The sequence below is a fragment of the Anguilla anguilla genome, chromosome 5 (assembly GCF_013347855.1).
Source record: "Anguilla anguilla isolate fAngAng1 chromosome 5, fAngAng1.pri, whole genome shotgun sequence".
Lineage (NCBI taxonomy): Eukaryota > Metazoa > Chordata > Actinopteri > Anguilliformes > Anguillidae > Anguilla > Anguilla anguilla.
In genome coordinates, this window is record NC_049205.1 from 8,684,831 (window position 1) to 8,707,077 (window position 22,247).

At 49.8% G+C, this 22,247-nt stretch overlaps 1 protein-coding gene across 1 annotated transcript; it reads left to right on the forward strand.

The window, feature by feature from the left end:
• The first annotated feature begins 658 nt into the window (after positions 1-658).
• Positions 659-22,066, forward strand: pds5a (PDS5 cohesin associated factor A). Its single transcript, XM_035418671.1, has 32 exons — positions 659-850; positions 1,730-1,882; positions 5,361-5,564; positions 6,412-6,498; positions 7,643-7,740; positions 7,908-8,034; positions 8,272-8,352; positions 8,466-8,606; positions 9,005-9,120; positions 9,318-9,412; positions 9,634-9,779; positions 9,889-10,040; positions 10,295-10,408; positions 10,534-10,615; positions 10,889-10,937; positions 11,075-11,214; positions 11,712-11,827; positions 13,055-13,160; positions 13,273-13,433; positions 13,715-13,838; positions 14,101-14,259; positions 14,757-14,825; positions 15,179-15,315; positions 15,762-16,090; positions 16,271-16,385; positions 16,732-16,864; positions 16,966-17,085; positions 17,236-17,298; positions 17,899-18,044; positions 18,321-18,405; positions 18,855-19,201; positions 19,969-22,066. Exons 2-32 carry the CDS (start codon positions 1,772-1,774, stop codon positions 19,970-19,972), a joined length of 3,957 nt encoding a protein of 1,318 aa, XP_035274562.1. The 5' UTR covers positions 659-850; positions 1,730-1,771; the 3' UTR covers positions 19,973-22,066.
• Positions 22,067-22,247: the final 181 nt, after the last annotated feature.

Here is a 22,247-nt window from a genome sequence, read left to right on the forward strand (position 1 = left end):
ACACAGTATATATCGTAGAGCGATTTAGGCTTCCAACTGGATACCATTTATAAATATTATTTTAATCATCATTCAGCGGTCGCTTGATGGTGGGGCATTTGAGTTTAATTTTACAGAAGCAGAACAGAAGTGCAGATGTTTCCAAGCATAGGTAGTATTTATGATATGTATTTGAGTTACTATGGAAACCGTCTGTAGCAACGTATACCTTTAGCTGTGTAACGTTATCGATACCAAATATTAGCAAACTCGGTTAATGCAGCTTGATGATGTTACTTCATGAATACTGTATGTAGCTATACAACATAAGCAAATAGTATGCCTTCTTTATCACTGTTGACAGTTATCAGCGTTGACTAAACCCAGTAAGGTCATCTGCTGACGCAATTTTACAGTTAGCAAGCTAACGTTATCACTAGCTAGCTCTAGTCTAGTGATAAAACCACAGAGCACGCTGGCATGTTTTGTCAACGTTAGCGTAATACGTTGCTGGGCGGTAACAATTATTTTAATGGGAATTAATCTCTCAATAGACGTCAGCTAAATTAATTCTTCAATAAACTTTACGGCAAAATGCGGCTGTCCCTCTCTTCCACAGACATGCATAAGTACGCTCCACGCTAGCTCCTCAACAAGTTTCTCAGTAGTTCAGTTCTGTGGTTTTTACGGACTCCCGCCTCCAGGCTAGTTTCTGTGATCATACTCTACTCCAACGGAGGGTGGCGTTGTGTCTCTTGTTTTCCCAGACGACACTGAAAACTGCACTGGCTGACTATCAGAAGGATCTTTGTGCTGAAACTAAAAACCTCATCTAAACCTGTCTCATGCACTAAAACAGCACATTAATGAGGTAAATATTTGACTGGCGTTTTTCAGATGTATTAAGGATAACGCGAATCTAACTAGTTAGTCAGATAGTAATTTTATAAGAGAGTTATATGGTCTACACGCGAGCATGTTTATGCTTGAAATGAGGCTTAGGATGCCGCTACAAGATCCTGGTAGCTAGCTAACGTTAGCTTGTGCTGTAATGAGATATTAGTACTGTTGAACCGAAGTTTGGTGAATCAGACAAGTAAATTGTGTAGGTTTTTCAAAGTTATATTAACTTACGTGCTTCCGGAAGGTTACTTTGATTGGTAAATTTAATTTTTACTGAAGATGGCCCCCCGTCAGTGAAAATATTTTGAGACGTGATTTTAGTCTGTATTTATGTGTCTGCGGAGCTAGGAAGCTATCTTTAATAGTTTGAGGCCTAACGTAAAGCTTAGCCTAGGCCCTAGCTAGCAAGCAACACCTTACTGCTGTGCTATTTTCTTGAATGTACTGAATGTATGTTTTGGTAGCAAATACTTGTAGCTGTAGTGGGACTGTTGGTGTGATGTGATTCTTGCTTACATTCATTGTAAAATGTCCAGTTTGAGCCCGGACGACATTAATTAAAGGAATGAAAGATAACGTGTGAATGCGGACAGAGGCTAGCTGGCTAACCAGCTATATACTAGCTTGCGTGTTTGGTGCACAGGCGGTTTTATAGTGTGCTCTCCTAGAGATTTGGGGAAGTCTGAGACTAAGAGATCCTTGCGTCGCCGATGGTTTTTTTCCCTTAAAATCCATGTAGTTCACAATCTTAAAAATTTTGCATTTGGACAGAAAGTAAACCTTTCAAATTGAATTGGGGAAAAGTGCGGTAATGTACCCACTTGTACTTTTGTTTTCCCACCCATAGAGGCCAGTAGAGGACCGTGTGAACACAGCGACGTTTGCGAGAATGGAGTTCCCACAGCAGCAGAGGCCGGCGGATGGAAAAATCACCTACCCGCCGGGGGTTAAAGAGATTACTGACAAGATTAGTAATGATGAGGTGGTCAAACGGTTAAAGGTAAGACTCCAGAAAGCAGTAGCTCTGTTCAGTTGTTTAGTCCATGCATATGGATACAACCGTAAATTTGGGCTTCTTGCTCTGAGCATTTTAGAAGCAGGATTAAATAGCTCATCAGTCTTGGTGCAGTGATGTGTCTGGAGAGGGAGCGTTTCAGTCAGCAGGGTGTTCCCTGCCCTGTCAATCAGGTGCCACCAGTCTGCCTGCACCCATGCTAGGTGTGTGTGGGAAGTGTAGTCTTTTGGTGCTGTGCATGTGCAGCCCAGCGGAAGGGAAGTGGGGTCTGGTTGCATTTCCTGCTGTGTGCTCTCGAGTTCTGATTGAGAACTCTATGGTATGGGGCTGTGAATGCACCAGGAAATATGAAATTTGGATTTAATAGCAATTTTTTATTAATGGTGTCAGTAGAAATTGCAGTATGTAAAGGACTTTTGCACTGTATTGCATTAAAGAGTTTATCGGGGAGTTCCTGAAGGACTTTCACACTGCATTGCATTAATGATGAATGGGAGGAGAATTACCTTTCCCGTCGAGAGCACCATTCTAGCTTCGGATGACAGGTACCTCTCATCATTTATGAAGTCCTGAGAAATGAGACCCAAGGACAGAGTGCTGCTTAATGCATTTTCGAGCCAGATGCCCGCTGGCCTCAGGGCAACCAGCCAGGCGATCTCTCCCGCGTTGGGAGGAGTCAAGAATGAAGTTGACACTTCAGAAGATGCACGATTGTGTCTGCCCTCCTGCATGGATGGAGGGCAGTGCAGGGGACGGTCTACAGTCACGCCTGTAATTCCAAATTTCGGGCAAAATAAACCCAGTCTGAATGAACTGCAGAATGCGTGATCCTCTATGGAATAAGCACAAGCCCTGATCCTGGTTTTGTCTTATCTTGTATCATAATGTGATTCGGGTAGAGGCTAAGGACGACTAAGATCATCCTGGATCAGACTCGGTGTAGGCCAAAATACCGTGGATGTTAGTTGCAGACCTAACATGCTTCGAAAAAAATTATTATCGCTTTCTGGTTTTGTGTCCATTGCAGATGCCAATATAGCTGTGGCAGCATGGTTGTTTGTTTTCGTATTGGTAACAAAAACCCTTGTGTGCACATGCGGGTTGTTTCAAGTGTAAACCGTGTTAACACAGATATCGGATATGGGTCACTTTAAGAAGCTTGTGTTAACAGGTGGTCAAAAAAATTGGATGTGGGCAAAAAATTGGAACTGAGCGTTAAGACCTGCGGTTTAAACCTTTAGCCTTATAAGTGTCTGAAAAGGAAAGTTATATTTTATTAGATTAGTATCCTGTCTGTCTACTTCTGCCTGATTACAGTCCGTACAGTAAACTTCCACAAAAACAATCTACCGGGTTATCTAATGCCCTCATTTAGATGTTAATTTGTTATGGAGACTGACTGCGTGGCAAAGTGCCAACTTTTACACAAGTGCCAGTGCATAACTGCCTGTCCATAGTGCGACCTATAGGACTGCTGTTCTTCCCCACGCCGTATGTGACTGATCGTTTGCGTTCACCACTCTGAGAACAAGGGGAAAAATGTGAAGGAAACTGTCTGTTGAATGAATTAGTTTTTTTTTTTTGCATATCCACGTTTTGAAACCGGCTTGGCCGCCAGTGGCGATAAAATGTTTTTACCAGTTTTTCCAACTTCGTGTGTCCTCCTCCCCTCCGGGAGGTCGTTTAAGAGGGAGTTCCCCGTATTATTTCTTCAAGTCACTTTCAGTCCCACCTGCGCAGGATCATGATTTGTCAGCAGAAGTTAATAACCATTAGTTCACTAGGGAAGACCATCCCTGGACTTGAGACAGCCTTGTCTCACAGCACTGGTCAGGCTGGTCAGACTCTTAGTAGCACTGAATAACAAACTCATACTGCAGCGTGTGTAAAATAGTCGCGCCGTTCGCCTGCTCAGTCAGCACCGGCCCACATGTGTAAGGACAGCACGCTGCTCCTGGTTACCGGGCGCGGTGTTCTGGATGTATGGAAGGTTCTGATTGGTGTATTTACAGGTGTGGGTCCTGTGTTGCTGTGCAGGCGTGACAGGCCTGGTTTCACTGCATATTTTGGCTGATTTCTCACCTTTGTGGCGACAGTAGCAGTTCTGTTTGTCTTCCTGTTTCAAGGTTTCTGTTCACTGTCTCTGCACTTTGACCGGAATCTTACAGCTGCTGTTTTTGTCAGAGGATTTGGGGTGGGGTGCAATGATCATTCGCTCAGATATTTATGCTTTTTATTTGTTCTTTTTGTATTTTTTTGTTTCCCTATGGGTTATGTGCCATTCAGCTCTGATATTGAGAGAAAAGCTATTGAGAGTTGTTCACTTTCAACAAAAAAAGGGGAAAATGAATAAATAGAAAGTTAAGGGGTGTATAAAGTTTTTATGGGGATAGCCTGTGGGCTAACAGCAGACATTAGTGGTGTTTTTTTTATTGGCTGCTCTGGTCAGGGACAGCAGATTTGGAGGCATTGAGCTGCTTGTGTACGTCTCTGCCTCTTCAGCGTAGAGAGAGAGCTGTGAGCTAGGGAAAGCTCTTATCGCAGCCCTTCCCCCCTCTCTGCGTGCTGATTGGCTGGCACACATTGCTCTGTCCCTGACAAACTTCAGCCTGATACATTAGCACTGATTGCCGCTGCTCTGCTGGGTCCTAAAGGTCTTTGGGTTTAGTGGACACTGCAGTGATTCCCATTGAAACCAATCAGCAAGACAAACTGCAACAATAACACAAGGTGTATGTTTAGCATTGAAATGTTTATTTGTATTGCAGATGTTTCCCTGGGTCTTATTGTCACATGATCGGGATTTCGGGTGTGAGTTGGTGGGGGGGAGGGATTGCAGTTGGCAGATGCAAGCTCAATTTGTTGGGATTGCCAGAGCAAGGTCTTCCTCTGTATTGATGGTTAAAAGTGCAAACATTTCCGTGCATTAAAGGGAAGAAGTAATGATCCATTATGTTGGCAAGCAATGATAGCATAACGACTGCTTTTAACACTCAAGGTGGTCGACTGTACACCTTTTGTCTGGTATAAATTACACTGTCAAATCATGCAAGGGCTTCAGGTCTTTATCGTTTTTGTGTGCAACGCTCAACAGGCACATTCATCAGTCTTTTACCTATGCGCATATTGAAAATTGCTGTGCTTGACGATGAGAATGAGATTCTACTAGTGTTAATTATTGTTTTGGATTTTTAAATGAACCTCAGGGTTGGGTGATCTTCTAGCATGAATGAGTGTTCAGGTTTGGTAAATGAACCTCAGGGTTGGGAGATTCTGCTTGCATAAATGAGTGTTCAGGTTTGGTAAATGAACCTCAGGGTTGGGAGATCCTGCTAGCATAAATGAGTGTTCAGGTTTGGTAAATGAGATTCAGGGCTGGCAGTTGTGGTGCTGCCAGTGCAATTTTGCCTGCAGCTCGTCTCTCGTGCTGAAGGGTGGAACTGAAGGCATTTCTCTCCCTCAGATGGTGGTGAAGACCTTCATGGACATGGACCAGGACTCGGAGGAGGAGAAGCAGCAGTACCTGGCCCTGGCGCTGCACCTGGCCTCCGAGTTCTTCCTGCGCAACCCCAACAAGGACGTGCGCCTGCTGGTGGCCTGCTGCCTGGCCGACATCTTCCGCATCTACGCCCCCGAGGCGCCCTACACCTCCCACGACAAGCTGAAGGTGCGGCCCCAGACCCGAAAATAGGGTCTACCCCAGCCACCCGGAGCGCGGGGTGCAGATAACGCAAGCAGGACCGTGAAATCCCTAACCCATTACAGCCAAGAGCCCCGCTCCCTGTAACGTACTGTAGCCTTACCCACATTCACACATTAGAGCCTTATTGCCCACATTTACACATTAGCGCCCTGACTGCATTATTGCCTGCACTTTTGGCGGCGTGGTGGTGTGGTAGATAGCCCTGAAGCCTGACAGCCAGAAGGTCGCATCCCAGCCAGGTCCTTTCTGTGTTGTGCTGGTGTCTGCGGTGGTTTCCTCCGGGTGCTTCGCTTTTCCTTTCACAGTCCGGGGACATGCAGGTTAGGTTACCTGCAGGGGTTAAGGTGGCGCTGCTGTGAATGGGCATGTTTGCTCAGTCAGCCTACCCTGTGTAAATAAAGGTTACATAAATCAGCTCCCTGACAAAGCCCACATTCAGCATTGGCAGTATGCACATGGATGACAGGCCGCTGCAGATTGTATCGCTTCCTGGGAGAGAAAGCCTGGCCCCCTGGTATTCACACACTAGCGCCCTGAATGCGCTCCGATTGGCTGAACGTCGGTGCGCGTGTGAAGCTCCTCTGATCTGACGCTGTTCTTGAGGGTGCTGTCAGAGTGAGTGAAAGCCGCCTGCAGCATCAACAGTAAACATTCCCGCGGCGGCAAACCTCAAAAGCTGCCGTATGCTCTCGAAAGCGTCTCTGTGGCCCTTTGAGCAAACCCTCCCTCCCTGCACTTGCGTTTTTAACCTCCTGGTTTGCAGTTGAACTGTTGCCTCCCCTCCCATCCTCCTCTCCTCCCCTCCCCCCAGGACATCTTCTTATTCATCACCAGGCAGCTGAAGGGCCTGGAGGACACAAAGAGCCCTCAGTTTAACAGATACTTCTACCTGCTGGAGGTGAGTGCAACCCTGTGAGCCAGAATGGCCGCCACTGGCCCCTGTCCACCATAGAGTTCCTGTCCGAACAAGAGCACCACGCCTGCAGCTGAGTTTGTCCGGCTTAGTTTGCTCTTACTTACCTACAGCCAGTAAGGTGGTAGGAAACCCATCCAGTTATGTAAATAGTCTGGTTCGGGCTCTACAGTGGAAAGGGGGGTGTAAGTAACCGGAATAGGCCAGACAGGTTTGGTTTTCTGGATTCACGCAAAGTGTTGAATTTCTTCTTATTTTGTGAAACACAGGGTTCTACTGTGCTCTCATTTTAGCCTTTGATTGATGTGTGCTAACTGAAAAAATAATTTGGCACAACTACTAATTGGAATACGTTAGGGCGCCCCTAGTATTTTTCAGCTTGTACACGCATACCGTGTGTGCATTGACACGTGTGCCCTCATTGGTAGATTATATTTCACTCGTGGGAGTGGCAGTACTTGTAAAATGCTGAAAAGCAATTAATGCGTAATATAATGAATGACTGAAGTGCGGAATTGAATCTGTCATTTAAAATGTACTCTCAGTACCTCTGGAGGCCCGCCAGGCGCCCCAGTTTGGGGATTGGGCGGAATTGGCGGTTTAGATGTGGGGCTCAGCTGTGCGGAGATGTGCTGATGGAATCCCGCAGAGACCCCTCCTGAGAGATCAGGGCGCTCCCAAAAATAAACCGGAGTTAACAACAGCCTCTGAGGACGAAACAAAACAAAGGCCCAACTCGTTTCATGCAGAAAAACGCCGCATGAAAACAGCTGGAAATACGTGTCAGAGAATATCTGTATGATTTTGACCATTTTTTCATGGACCTTCTCTTGTTATTGCTTGGATGTTAGATGCTGGCCTTTATTTCAATAGCTGTTATGTTATGTTGTCATGAAAATGCAGCACACTCTGGTTGATGGCTTTTGTTCATTCACATGTAACCTAGATTAGACACGAGTCTGTGAATGTCATTTTACTCTAATGGAATTGTGATCCCTTGTAGTAGCTGATTAAAAAACTTGATTGATTATGAGAAGCCCATATTACTGTGGGATATAGCGTAGTCCGGACAGAAAACTGCTGGAGTGAACTTGATAGGACCTTCATGACCTTCATTTCTGCTTTACAGAACTTGGCCTGGGTCAAGTCCTACAACATCTGCTTTGAGCTGGAGGACTGCAACGAGATCTTCATCCAGCTCTTCAAGACGCTCTTCTCTGTCATCAAGTGAGTTTCTCCCTCTCCCTTTCACCAGTGGGCATACACTTAACCTGTAAGGTGTCTGCTGTGATTTAAGCCTTCTTTATTCAGAATTAACTCGACATGATAATCATTGTCTGGCTAAGGAACGGTCGTTGTTGCTGTTACCCACAATGCTTCACTCTGTTCTGCAGTAATAGCCACAACCAGAAGGTTCAGATGCACATGCTGGACCTCATGAGCTCCATCATCACCGAGGGCGACGGAGTGACACAGGAGCTGCTGGACTCCATCATGATCAACCTCATACCCGCCCACAAGGTGCGTGTCTGTCCCTCTGTACATTTATCAGGCTGTTAGGTTATTCCTCATACTGTCTAAACAGCATCAGTCTAATTCAATCTGTATGAATTGATGTCTGCAGTATACATATTTGTCAACCTCCGTTGGTTAGTCAGAGGCCGTGCAAACAGAAACATTAGCCCACGCAAACAGTTCACTAACTTCCCTATTGTAATATCTAATATATAAACTAATTTATCGCTTTCACCGTTGCAGAATTTGAATAAGCATGCGTACGATCTCGCTAAGATTCTTCTGAAGAGAACCGTGCAAACCATTGAGACGTGCATCGCCAACGTAAGTATCAAACCCCCCACCCCCCAACAATCTGCCGTTTACACAGGTGATTCCCGTTAGAGCTGCATAGCTCTAATATAGTGTTCTCCCGTGCTCTCTCTCTCTCTCTCTAGTTTTTTAACCAGGTGCTGGTTTTGGGCCGCTCGTCCGTGAGCGACCTGTCGGAGCACGTCTTCGACCTGATCCAGGAGCTGTTCGCCACCGACCCGCTGCTCCTGCTGTCCGTCATGCCCCAGCTGGAGTTCAAGCTCAAGGTGCCGCGGCCCGTCCGCGCTGCGCTTGCGTTAGCTCGTACGGCTTTAGCCTCCTCAGGGTCGGCAGGGCTTCGTCTGGAGCTGGTCTCAGGGCACTTTGTGCGTGTGTGTGTGTGTGTGTGTGCGTGCCTATGTGGGTGGGTGGTACGGGTTGGTGGGCGGAAAGGGGGAAGTGGGTTATACCTTTTACCTTATGACTCTTTCCAGGTGATTGACATCTTAGAGAAATACCCTCTGCAGTTTAGAGCTGTGAATGTAAAATGAGTAACCAAAATGTCACTTTGCAGGAAGCCGTGCAGTGCGTATCTTGGCAGATTAACGTGTCAGGTTCTCCAGGTGTCTTACCTTGCTGTTTGGGTGTATGAGGATCACAGTTTGCTGTAACCTGCTGTTTTCAGAGCAATGACGGTGAGGAGCGTCTGGCGGTGGTGCGGCTGCTGGCCAAGCTGTTTGGGGCAAAGGACTCTGAGCTGGCCACTCACAACCGGCCGCTCTGGCAGTGCTTCCTGGGAAGGTGTGTGGCCACGCCCCCCTCTGACATCATGGATTCACTCACGTTACCCTCCCCTGCTTCTGTGGCATTATTACACCTGTGGTTCTGCACTTTTAGTTTTGGCGGACCAGTAATGAATTTCATCTGTAATTGCAATGCGTTTTAAAATGGAATGCTTCTGGCCTCCGGTGTGCAATGTGACCCGTTTGGTTCTCCAGGTTCAATGATATCCACGTGCCCGTGAGACTGGAGTGTGTGAAGTTTGCCAGCCACTGCCTGATGAACCACCCCGACCTGGCCAAAGATCTCACAGGTGACCTGCGATGTCTCTTATCTCTGTCGAGCGGAAGTGCTGTTTGCATACTTTGTGGAGACAGGAAGTGGCCTTGGCTGCAGTCTTGACCGTGTTTAGCGTTTGTGTCTACATTTAACGGGACAAATATACAGATAATAAACAGGACAAACAGTACATACAAACAGAAGTGATAGTTTGCGAATATTTTACATGTGCATATCTGATTGCTTGTCTGTCAGAGTTTCTCAAAGTGCGGTCACATGACCCAGAGGAGGCCATTCGCCACGATGTCATCGTCACCATCATCAACGCCGGGAAGAAGGACTTGAATCTGGTGAACGACCAGCTGCTGGGCTTCGTCAGGGAGCGGACGCTGGACAAGAGGGTGAGCCGACCGAGAGCTCCGCTCCTCCCCTGTGTGAACACGGCCGCGCGCGTACGCGGTACGCGGAGTTAGCGCCTTTCTAATCGCGCGCGCGTGTGCTCGCTCGCAGTGGCGGGTCCGGAAGGAGGCCATGATGGGCCTGGCCCAGCTCTTCAAGAAGTACTGCCTGCACCACGAGGCCGGCAAGGAGTCGGCCCAGAAGATCAGCTGGATCAAAGACAAGCTGCTGCACATCTACTACCAGAACAGCATCGACGACAAGTGAGTCCCTGCCCGCCACCGCTAATGCCGCTAATGGGCTAGTCTCAGTGCTGCTCTGTGTCAGGTGTACAGGTCTATGCCTCCCCTAATCCCGCTAACGAGCTAGTCTCGGTGCTGCACTCTATCTGGAAACCTGAACCTGTACCACCTCAGCTCGATGGTCAGCGCCTGGATCTATCCAGACCCCTTCAGCTGTGTCCTTTGTTAGATATCAGAGTGGAAACGCGTGTGTTCTGCCCCTCTCTGTGTGGCAGGCTGCTGGTGGAGAAGATCTTTGCACAGTACATGGTCCCTCACAGCCTGGACACGGAGGAGAAGATGAAGTGTCTGTACTACCTGTACGCCTGCCTGGACCCCAACGCCATCAAGTGAGTCCTGACCTTTGACCCCCTGCGTACCATGTGACCTTGCACGGGCATGTATGTAGAGATGGAGGGAGAGGTGCAGATGTGCGGCTGACCCCCCCCTTTCTCCCCCCCCCCGCGTGACTCAGAGCGCTGAACGAGATGTGGAAGTGTCAGAACATGCTGAGGAGTCTGGTTCGAGAGCTGCTGGACCTGCACAAACTGCCCGTGGTGAGCCAAATTACACCCCCCCCCCCCCCCTTTCCCCAGTGCATTACACGTCTGACACAGTCGGGCAAGTCACTCCATCTGTCGGGAAATCCTCAGGAATGGCACTAAAAAATGAGAGCTATGTCTCGCATAGCAGGGGCTGGGCTGTTGGTATGGTCGTCAGGCTAAGACCTCTCTGCAGAATGTGTGTTTGGAGCGTCCGTTTCGTGTGGTGCGAGTACACGCGTGGCGTTTAACACACGCCAGTAACGTGTTCCGTTTTTCCTGTTGCAGTCAGAAGCCAACAGCTCTGCCATGCTAGGAAAGCTGATGACCATCGCCAGTAAGTGTGTGGAGGGTTTGGGGAGAGAGTGAGTGAGAGAGTGAAAGGGAGTGTGTGTGTGTGTGTGTGTGTGTGTGTGGAGAGGCGGAGGGTGTGGTATTTCAGAGGGACCTGATGAGATGTTCCTCTCCTCACAGAGAACCTTCCGGACCAGGGCAAGGCCCAGGACTTCATGAAGAAGTTTAACCAGGTGCTGGGGGAGGACGAGAAGCTCCGGGCCCAGCTGGAGCAGCTCATCAGCCCCACCTGCTCCTGCAAGCAGGCCGAGCTCTGCGTGGTGAGCCACCCTCTGTCCTCCTGTCTCTGTCTGTGCATCTGTCTGCCTCCCTATCCTGTTTGTCTGTCTGTCCGTGTGTCTACCTACCTACCTATTCTGTCTGTCTGTGTTCCTGCCTGTCCATCTGTCTGTGCCTTTGTCTGCCAGTCCGTTCGTCTGTCTGTCTGTCTGCCTGCCTGCCTGCCTATCCTGTCTGTCTGCGTGCCTGTCTGTGTGTCCGTCCGTCTCTCTGCCTGTCTCTGTCTGTGTCTTTATATCTCTTGCTCTCCCTCTCTCTCTTCCTTCCTCCCTCCCTCCTGTGTCTGTTTGTCCTGTTGTGATTGGCTGAGGTCTGTTTGTCGAGTCCCTCAGCCAGTCCATCTGTCTCTCCGAATCCTCTGTTCAGTTTCCTGTGTTTGTCTGTGGGTCTGTGTCTCTCGCTGCCCGTGCTGTTTCTGTGGGACTGAGACCCGTCTGTTAGCGGGTCTGACTGAGTGCTGTTAACTCTGCCCTGACAGAGGGAGATCACCCGCAAGCTGACCTTCCCCAAGCAGCCCACCAACCCCTTCCTGGAGATGGTCAAGTTCCTGCTGGAGCGCATCGCCCCGGTGCACATCGACTCCGAGGCCATCAGGTACACCCCACCCCCCGCCCCCTTCAGCCCATGCTTCACACCTGGGGCAAGAGCGATCCTGGCTCGCTCATTCGCTCAGACACCCAGGGTGAATTATTAATCTTGTGTAACCAGAAGCTCTGCGACCATGCTAACTTTAAAGGCCAACATCTCCCAGAAATCTCAGTTTTAGAATTTGTCTATCTTTCCACAATCAATGCATGGGAAAAAAACATCACAAACAAGTTCAAGGAAGCCTAGATATGTACTGGGCATGTTGCAATCTGGGAAAGTGAGTCAGGGCGGAGATGGGAAAATGTACTTTTTACTCATTTTCATTGGGTTGATGATGATGGTTTCATGACATGCTGTGCACAAAGTATTATGTGATTTACAGCAAAATGACTGAACGGTTACGTGTCTGGTATGAAATGTTTCCCCTTTGCCTCAATTTCCCAGAGTGCTTTTTGTATCGTTATGGACAAGAGTGCAAGAATTCCGTTCTGGGAGATAGTTTCATTAAGCTGAGTAGGAAGTTGAAGAGACACGTCTTCATTTGTTTTAGCTTGAATAGTTTCTGTATCTGCTGCAAGTAGGTTTATATCCTTGCCTGCAATTACTACAATAAAGACGCAGAAAAACCGAAATATGAATAGGGGAACAGTCCTCCTTCAAACCTGACACAAATAGGATACAGAGTAAAGCCAAGCAGACTGCAGTGAGAGTGGAACGGGTTTGTTCCGTGACTGTGTTCCCCTGTGAGGATGCGGGCAACTGGTTACTGAAGTGGAAAGGCTGTTGTGTAACACCGTAAGCAGAAACTCACTGCCGTTTCGCAATGCGACACCTGGTGTTGGCAACCCGCAACTGCGGCCGTGGCCAGTGACACTGCTGATGAATCTAGACACAGTGTATTTGTGAAGGTAGCTTTATTCACAGAGTGGAAGGGGGTGTCTGTGCTTACTTCTCAGTTGGTGCCTTCTTATTTTTACAAAAGATTAAAATCCTGTTGAGGAAGGGACGCTCCTGTCAGGGTTCTGAAACATTCTCCAGCTTTGTATAAATGATTAAGCCTCTTAGAAGTGGGAGGAGATTCAGTTGGATGTTCAGTTAAGGCTAACAGGCCTTCAGCTGTGATGCTAAGTGATAACTCTTGGACTCAGCTTTCAGGGCCAGAGATGGGCCTAGTCTTTAGGGCTATGTACAGCATGTGTGTAAAGCTAACCAGGTGGCCTTTGGGGTTTTCAGTGCTCTGGTGAAACTGCTAAACAAATCGATAGAGGGCACAGCGGATGATGAGGACGAAGGCGTGACTCGCGACAACGCCATTCGCTACGGCCTGGAGCTGCTCAAGGTGGGCCCGCTCGCACGCACGTCCGCGATTGGCTCAGACAGGTCACGTGGGGCCTCCCGGCCAATCGGAGCATAACTGTCGACACTAACCTCCCGCCCTCCTCCCCTCCCAGGTGCTGTCGTTCACCCACCCCACCTCCTTCCACTCGGCTGAGACGTACGAGTCCCTGCTGCAGTGCCTGAAGATGGAGGACGACAAGGTGGCCGAGGCGGCCATCCAGATCTTCAGGAACACCGGCCACAAGATCGAGACGGAGCTGCCACAAATCCGATCGTACGCACCCCCCCACCCCACCCCCTCCCGGGCTCTGCCAGTCGGTTTTAACGCAGTGCATTCCTAAAGGCATTCCTCGCTCATTAATATTTAAATGGTCTGTGGTCATGACTGCTGTAATGGAATCCGCTGTGTTAAAAATGCATAATTTGCTCGCCGTGCGGATGTTGTGAACTTGCAATGGGCTGTGGAACACTGGGATGGTAGAAGTGATGCGGGACAGAAAGAATTAGCCTCTGCCCCCCCCGTCAGTGACACCCCCCCCCCCCCTTCCCTTGCAGGACCCTGATCCCCATCCTGCACCAGAAAGCGAAGAGGGGCACCCCGCACCAGGCCAAGCAGGCCGTCCACTGCATCCACGCCATCTTCCACAACAAGGAGGTCCAGCTGGCGCAGATCTTTGAGGTAAGACCTGTCCCGCCGGAGAGAGCGGGTCCCAGGGGAACTGTGCTCACGAAATGAAGGAGCACATAATGAAGCACTGGCTGGATGAAGGAGAGAAAATAACACAGTAGGGCCAACCAGGGAAAGGCTTCTCTGGGGGGGGGGGGGGAAGCTCCCCTGGAACGGGTCACAAATCCAACCCCACTGCGTAGCCGCTCGCCACAGCCAAAAACACTGTGTGGAAGTCCTCCGTTGGGTGACCTCCCACCCCTCCTCCCCACAGCCCCTGTCCCGCAGCCTGAACGCGGACGTCCCGGAGCAGCTCATCACCCCGCTGGTCTCCCTGGGGCACATCTCCATGCTGGCGCCCGACCAGTTTGCCTCGCCCATGAAGGCCATCGTGGCCAACTTCATCGTCAAGGACCTGCTAATGAACGACCGGGTGAGGGCCCAGAGACAGGGCCGGCTCTCTGAGGGGTGTCTGGGGTGGGTGGGTGGGGGGTGGGGAGGGGGCTGATTTTGTCAGCTGTAAAATGGGAAACTCAGTGGTCTGCTCCACTAATGCCAGGGCCCAGCAGTGACAGTACTGATGATTTAGAACATTGTTTGTAAAGCTGAGGTAAAAGATCATCTGTGATCTAACTGCACACTAATTGGTAGCCCATGTTATGGACTATGTTATTTATTTCTGAAAATGATCATGCTGCGTTTTCTCTTGTCTTTAAAGTGCCACCGTGGTCATTTTAGCATGCGTTTCTGCATACGTCACTGATGACCCGTGTGCTGTTTCTGACGCTCTGTCGGCCGATTGGCACAGATCACGCTGGCGAGTGTCAGCTGCTGGTTGGGTTTTCTGTCCCCTTCTGAATGAACTGGGAACACCGTTGTTTAACAGAGGGTACAGAAATAACTCTGCGTGTTCCTGTTCCCCCCTATCAGTGTGTAGGCAATAAGAACGGGAAGCTGTGGACCTCTGATGACGAGGTGTCTCCGGAGGTGCTGGCCAAGGTGAGGCTGACCAGAGAAAAGCAGAAAGCAGACTGTGATTGGCTGTTGGTATAGTTTCACTGTACCTCTTTCTTAACTCTTTAAATTGTGGGATCAGAGATACGTGATTAGAATGTTCTTACCTGTACATTCTAATGCTGATGTAACCATCACTACTGGTAACTGTGATAGCACTGGAGTTCTAGAATAGTGACTTAGAATTTTGAAACAACATTCCAAAAAACCTACTGTTCAGCCTGTCTGGCTGTTGTTATGCACTATTTTATACCCATGTGAAATGTGAGTAAAGCAGGCTCGTTCTACACCAGCAAGCGCCTGTGTGTGTGTAAAGGTTGCTGTGGCTGGTTTCTCAGGTCCAGGCCATTAAGCTGCTGGTGCGCTGGCTGCTGGGGATGAAGAACAACCAGTCCAAGTCGGCCAACTCCACGCTGCGGCTCCTCTCCGCCATGCTGGTGAGCGAGGGCGACCTCACCGAGCAGAAGAAGATCAGGTGCGTCCGCCCGCACTTCATTTCACACTGAATTAAGTCCGCCTTTACGCTAACCGGCTAGCTCAGCGTTTATGGATGACCCCAATGGCCTCAGTGTGCCGATATTGCTAACAGATTGGCCCAGCTCACTGTACTGTAGGCTGTTTTTTTTTTTTTGCAGAGCCACTGGTAAATGCTATTTGTCGCCAGTAGCTTCCAGAAACAATATCTCACAGAAGACTTTCCCTCGCTTTACCATCCTCAGAGCAGCCTGCTCTCTGGGGAATGTGACTACTGCAGCAGTAAAAAATATGTATTTATGATGCTGTAAAGACAAGTAAGATTTATTAGATTCAGAGCCCTGAGAGGCTGTGTGGAGAGTGGGCTGGGTTCCAGGGTTGGGGTGGATCCCCCTCCCCGCACGGGTCCGTGTCTAACTGTGCCCCCGCCTCCCCCTCGTCCTGCAGTAAATCGGACATGTCCCGGCTGCGGCTGTCTGCCGGCAGCGCCATCATGAAGCTGGCGCAGGAGCCCTGCTACCACGACATCATCACGCCCGAGCAGTTCCAGCTCTGCGGCCTGGTCATCAACGACGAGTGCTACCAGGTGCGGCAGAACTTCGCCCTGAAGCTGCACCTGGCGCTGGTGAAGCTGACGCTGCCGCTGGAGTACATGGCCGTGTTCGCCCTGTGCGCCAAGGACCCGGTGAAGGAGCGCCGCGCCCACGCCCGCCAGTGCCTGCTCAAGAACATCAGCGTGCGCCGCGAGTACATCAAGCAGAACCCCACCGCGCACGGTGAGCGCTCCTCCCTCCCTCGCCCCCGCCCCGCCCCGCCCCATCCTTACAGGCCTGACCCAAGACCTGGCCACGCCCCCTCAGGCCCAGCGACGCCCCCTCAGGCACAGCAGGAGGCACTTCATCGATGTATTGTACTACATTTTCACGCGTTCTCCTCCTCCTCCTCCCCCCCTTCAGAGAAGCTGGTGTCCCTCCTGCCGGAGTACGTGGTGCCCTACATGATCCACCTGCTGGCACACGACCCCGACTTCACCAAACCTCAGGACTCTGAGCAGCTCCGCGACATCAAGGAGTGAGTGGGGGGGGGGGGGGTCGGGGTTCCTGAAGTTGAAAAGGCAGCGACTCGGTAGTACTTAGCAACAGAACACGAGTGCATCTTTTTGTAGCTCATATGAGCATGTGTGGTTTTTTCTTCTGGTTCCTGGGGAAGGCCCCTTGGTGTTTAAATCCCTTGTGGGGGACTCTCTGCGGAGTATCATAAATAGCTTGCTTTTTTCCTCCTCTGCCACCTCACACTGCAATATCCATCTCTTTCTCTCTTGCTCCCTCTGCCTTTCTCCCCTCTATCACTCTCTCTCTCTCCCTCCCTCTCTCTGTCTCCCTCTCTCTGTCTCTCTCTCTCTCCCTCTCTCTCTCAGGTGTGTGTGGTTCATGCTGGAGGTGTTGATGACGAAGAACGAGAACAACAGCCACGCCTTCCTCAGGAAGATGGTGGAGAGCATCAAGCAGACCAAGGACGCGCAGTCGCCCGACGACCCCAAGGCCAACGAGGTGCGTCAGCCAATCAGGGCGAGCGCCGCTCGTCTCCCGGAGCCCGGGCCGCCCGGCGGTCCCCGGGCTCTCCTGTGAACGCTCTTTTCTCCGCACAACAGAAGCTGTACATCGTGTCTGACGTCGCCCTGTTTGTGATCGCCAACAAGAGCACGTCCTGCCACTTGGACTCCCCCAAAGACCCCGTGCTGCCCGCTAATTTCTTCACCCCCCAAGACAAGGTAGCGTGAGCTCTACGCCACGCGCGTTCGGGCGTCACGGGTGTCTGGCCCCATAATGCATCACACCACATTACGTTTGTTTAGCCGACGCTTTTATGCAAAGCGACGTACATTTACCAGAGCTTCGTTTTTTGGGCTCTTTCTTTTCAGGACTTTGTGAATGATAAGGACTACCTGTCATCGGAAGCCAGGACAGTGCTGCTGACAGGAAAGGTAATCCCCCCCCCCCCCCAGTTGATCAGTGACTGAGTGCGGAGTATACGTCCTTTATGTAGTGCTGTGTGTACATCCTGTATGCAGTGCAGTGATGTAGTCTTGACAGTGCATTGGTGTAGTCTTTAATGCGTTGTGCTTAATGTCAAAGAACACGTGTACCCCTTACTGGCTTATAAAAGCCATCAAAGGAAAAGGCGGTTTTATCAAAGATGTAATATCTGCAGGAGTTGTCTTAACTCTGCTTGTGAATACTAAAAATGATGATGGTAGCAAAGGTGATGTTGATGGTGACAGTGACGGTTGATGATAATGATGACTATGTTGATGGTGATAATGACAAAGATGATGATGACGATGACTGACTGACGATATTGATGGTAAGGGTGAGCTTGATGACGATGATGGTGATGATGATATTGATGGTAAGGGTGATCTTTATGATGGTGATAGTGATGAGGAAGATACTGATGGTAAGGGTGATGATGCTGATGGTGACAGTGATAGTGATGGAAGTGATTATGCTATTGATGTTGATGTTGATGACGCTGGCGATGATGATGTTGATGACGCTGGTGATGCTCTTGGCGCTCTCTCCAGCCCAAGCCGGCGGCCGTGCTGGGTGCGGTGAACAAGCCGCTGGCGGTGGCCGGCAGGAGGCCGTATACCAGGTCGCCCGTCTCCGGCACGGGCGGCAATGTGAGCGTCAACTCCGAGTCCAGCTCGCCGGCGGGGAACAGAGGGAGGTGAGTGACAGGCCCCTCCCCCCGCCTCCGGCCACTCCCCCTCTGCTGGCCACACCCCCAGCCTCTTACTGACTTCATTAGTAAAAAAACTCACTTCATTGGCTCCATTCATTAACTCACACATTGTGGAGATAGTAATGGTTTCTAAATGCTGTTGTGGATAATTTAGTAACCTTGACATTCACTGACACACACACGCGCACACACAGTTACCCAGTAGGTTTGACGGCCTTATTGTGGAAGGGGGTACTGAAAGTGAAGTCTCTTGTGGGACAGGGACGGGGCGCTGGAGGTGTCGGAGACGGGGGCGAGCGAAAACGAAGAGAACCCCGTCATCGTGAAAACGGAAGCGGTGAAGAAGGTGGGTGGCTGGACCCCGATGCCACCTGGGGAATTTACACTAGCATGCACGCATACACAGACACGTGCACTGGTATACGCACACAGCAACACACATCATTTATATATATACATACTCGTTTATGTATATAGTCTCACACACACACACACAGGCACACACACACACACACACACACACACACACACAGGCACACATGCTCGGTTCAGTAAGTTGCCAGCTGTATAAATGGATAAACGTCTCTTTAGCATCGAGCCTAGCTATGACCTGAATTCCGTCAACATTTTTTCTCGCCATGAAATCCAAAAATGAGTTTTTTCTTAAACAGTCACAGAAACTTTTTTCAAGGAAATTACATCCGTGTTAAGGATGAATATTGATTGAATCCAGCTCTGAGTCCCTGTTTGTGAGTGAGCTGAGTTTGCCTGCGTCTCTGGCGGCCCCTTCTTCAGGAGCTGAACTCGGAGGCGGGACAAGGCGCCGGCGTGAAGAAGAGGGGCGTGGCCTCGGCCGGCAGCGAGAACGACGGGGCCTCGGAGAGCTCGGCGGCGACGCCCCCCGTCCCGACCAAGGCAAGGCGAGGACGGCCCCCAAAGTCGCTGGCCGCCGGCGCGGGCGGAGTCAGCAGCGCGGAGAAGGAGGGCGGGGCGGGGGCGGGGAGGGGCAAGAAGAGGGCGGCCCCAGCTCAGGACAATACCAGCAGCCCCACGGTGGAGCCAATCACCATCAAGATACCAAAACAGCAGAAGGACACAGAGGGCAAGAGGGCGGGGCCTCAAAGACAGATGGACCTGCAGAGGTGAGTTTGAGGCGGAGGGAGGAGAGCGATCTGGCATCCCAGCCACGTCCATTTTGTTCTAAAGTGTAGTTTCTCATCTGAAGGACGATGTGTTTAGCTGAGAGAGGTTTGTCACCGGATGCGTATGAGGCTGTTTCCCTACTTGGCTAACAGGCTTGGCTATCTTGGACGCTTTAATTGCCTGTGTTGCGATGTGATGCGATGTGCTGTTTGGAGCGGGGTGGTTTTGTGGCGACACTGTCGGCCCGTCGGCATCTCGAGCGCGAGCGCCGTCTCCGTGGTAACGGCTAGCATCCGAGTCCTTTTGCGTCCTGTGGCAGCTGGCGTGTCCTGGGCAGCGACGGGGACACGGAGCGGGAGCTGGACTCCAGCCCGGGGAGCGAGGGCAGACAGAGAGCGAGAGAGAGAGGGACAGAGAGAGAGAGAGAGCGCTCGCAGGGCAGGCACAGCACAGACACTGTACAGGTGCACAGACCAGAGAAAGAGAGGGAGTGTGTGTGTGTGTGTCTGTGTGCGTCTGTGTGCGTGTGTGTGTGTGAATTTGTGTGCATATGTGTGCACGTATTTGTATGTGTGTGTGTGTGTTGAGGGCCCTGAATGTGTGTCATTCATGCTTACTGGGTATCAGCTACTGACAGACCAGTTAGAGGGCCCATGTTATCATTACTGAACACAGCTGCAGGTTCCGCAGTTGTTCTCGCTCAAGCTTATGCTGTTCCTCTCGGGGGCTGATCCGAGTGCTTCTCTCCCCTCCGTGTCACATTCAGGTAAAGAGGAAATGGACGCCGAGAGCCAGACGATGAGAGGACTGTGTGCTACTCTAACCAAACCCCGCCGCTGCAGGAACACAGCACCCCCCTCAGACTGCAGAGCGCTTCTGGTCCCCACAAGGATCGCATGTACACGGGACGTACACACAATACACACACACACACACACACACATACACACAATCCACAATACACACATACACGCATACACAAACACACACACACGTACGCGTACCTACACATATGCACACAGACTACACACACACTACACATACATACACACACACACACACACTTCCTTCAAACCCCCCTACTCATGATGTAAGCTGCCTTCAGCAGAGGAGAATGGGCGCACAGGGAAGAGCATTTGGAGTGGTTCGCCTAAAGGTTTAAATGGATTTTTTAAATATTGGCCTCAAATGAATTGCTTTTCACAGTTTTAATCCGGTTTAAAGTTACTTATTCAATCTCAGATTTGGTTTTCTGTCTGAAAATGTTTAAGGGGACGTATTATTGTGGTTACCGTTTATTTTTTTATGTTATTATTTGCATTTGTAAATAGCAGTTTACATAATGGTAAACTGAGCATCTGAGCCATCAGTGAATTTCCGAAAGAACGTGAAGCCAAATACTAGTATGTGTGTTGGGTACGTATTCGGGTATATGTGTTTGGTACGGACATGGGTTTGGGTCCGTGCGTTGGGTACGGTTGCGGGTACGTGTGTTGGGTCTGGGTGTGGTTGTGTGTGAGGGTACGGGTGTTGGGTACTTGTATGGGTGTGGGTGCGTGTGTTTGATACGTGTGTTTGGTATGTGTGCGGTTCGTGTGCATGGGTTGGATACGTGTGTTTGGTATGTGTTCAGGTGCGTGTGTTGGGTATGTGTGTTTGGAATGTGTGCAGGTGTTGGGAACATGTGTTTGGTATGTGTGCGGGTGCGTGTGTTGGGTACGTGTGTTTGGTATGGGTGCGGGTGTTAGGTACATGTGTTTGGTATGTGTGCGGGTGTTGGGTACATGTGTTTGGTATGTGTGCGGGTGCGTGTGTTGGATATGTGTGTTTGGTACGTGTGCGGGTACGTGCACAGGGCTGTGTTTTAGCACACTGGGCTCTATGGTGCAAAGCAGTTCACCCTGTCGTAGGGCAACCTTCCAGTCTCTGCCTGGTAAAATACTGGCCTGCTCGAGCATGTGATCGAATGCGCTGACTTAGCCCCCTGATCCATCCAGAAACCCAGCCAAACGGACCAGAAACTGTCCCACCCTCCAGACACCGGCTCACCCAGATTGATTGACTGCTTTTTATAAAAAAAATCTGTTATCTCGGACCACCCAAAATGTGTGTGTACTCACTCACCCCATGGTTTTACCTGTTTATGGAAGGGGCAGAGGGACAAAAAGCCTTTTCAGGAAACGGGGTGGAGAGAGACTCGATTTGCAGACGTCTGTCTGTTTGCTCTTCTACATCGGTGGCTCCTTCTCGATCCTGTCTGATCTGCTGTCAGTCTGCCCAGCGGGATCCTCCCTTGTGTTCAATGCAATTAGCTCTTCACCTACATTGCAATCGACTGGGGAAAATGGGGGGGGAGAAACTTCCTCCAGCAGGTTATTCTTCCTTTCTATTAAGTTTCCTTTTCAGAGGCCTTTATTAACATAGTGCAGATTTTACATTTTTGTAATGAAGAGGAAGTGTACAAAAAGAAATGTCTACCCCCCCCCCCCCCACCTCCTTCCCAGAGGGGGGCGGGTTATTAATTACCACAGTTATCTATTATGCTGAAAAAAAAAAAAAAAAAGATTTTCGATAAATATTTTAAAAGGACGGATTTTAGACTGCCACTCATATTTGACAGGTTTAAAAACAGTTCAGGACTGTTGGCATTTTTAAGGATTGGAAAAAAATGTTTTTTAAGACATTTGAACTTTTCTTTCCCGTTTTTGTTCATTTTTAGTGAAATTGCATATGTTGCATCGATTCAAGTTGTTCCTTTTTTTTTGTGTGTGTAGATGTATTTGGCTGTTTTACACATGATCATATTTAATTTCGATATGTTTTTGTTTCCCTTTTTGCAGAAAATAAATGCTTTTAGACGTGAACTTGTGCTTTCCTGGCCCTCCTTAGCGCTGCTTTCACCTGCTGATGCATACACAACACATTTAGGATTGATTTAAGCATTATTTATGCATTTAATAACAGTGTGAGCAGGGACCCTTGGATTGTTTCAGATGGTGTAGAGGGCTACAGTAGATTCGCTCTAGAGCAATGGTCCCCATACTG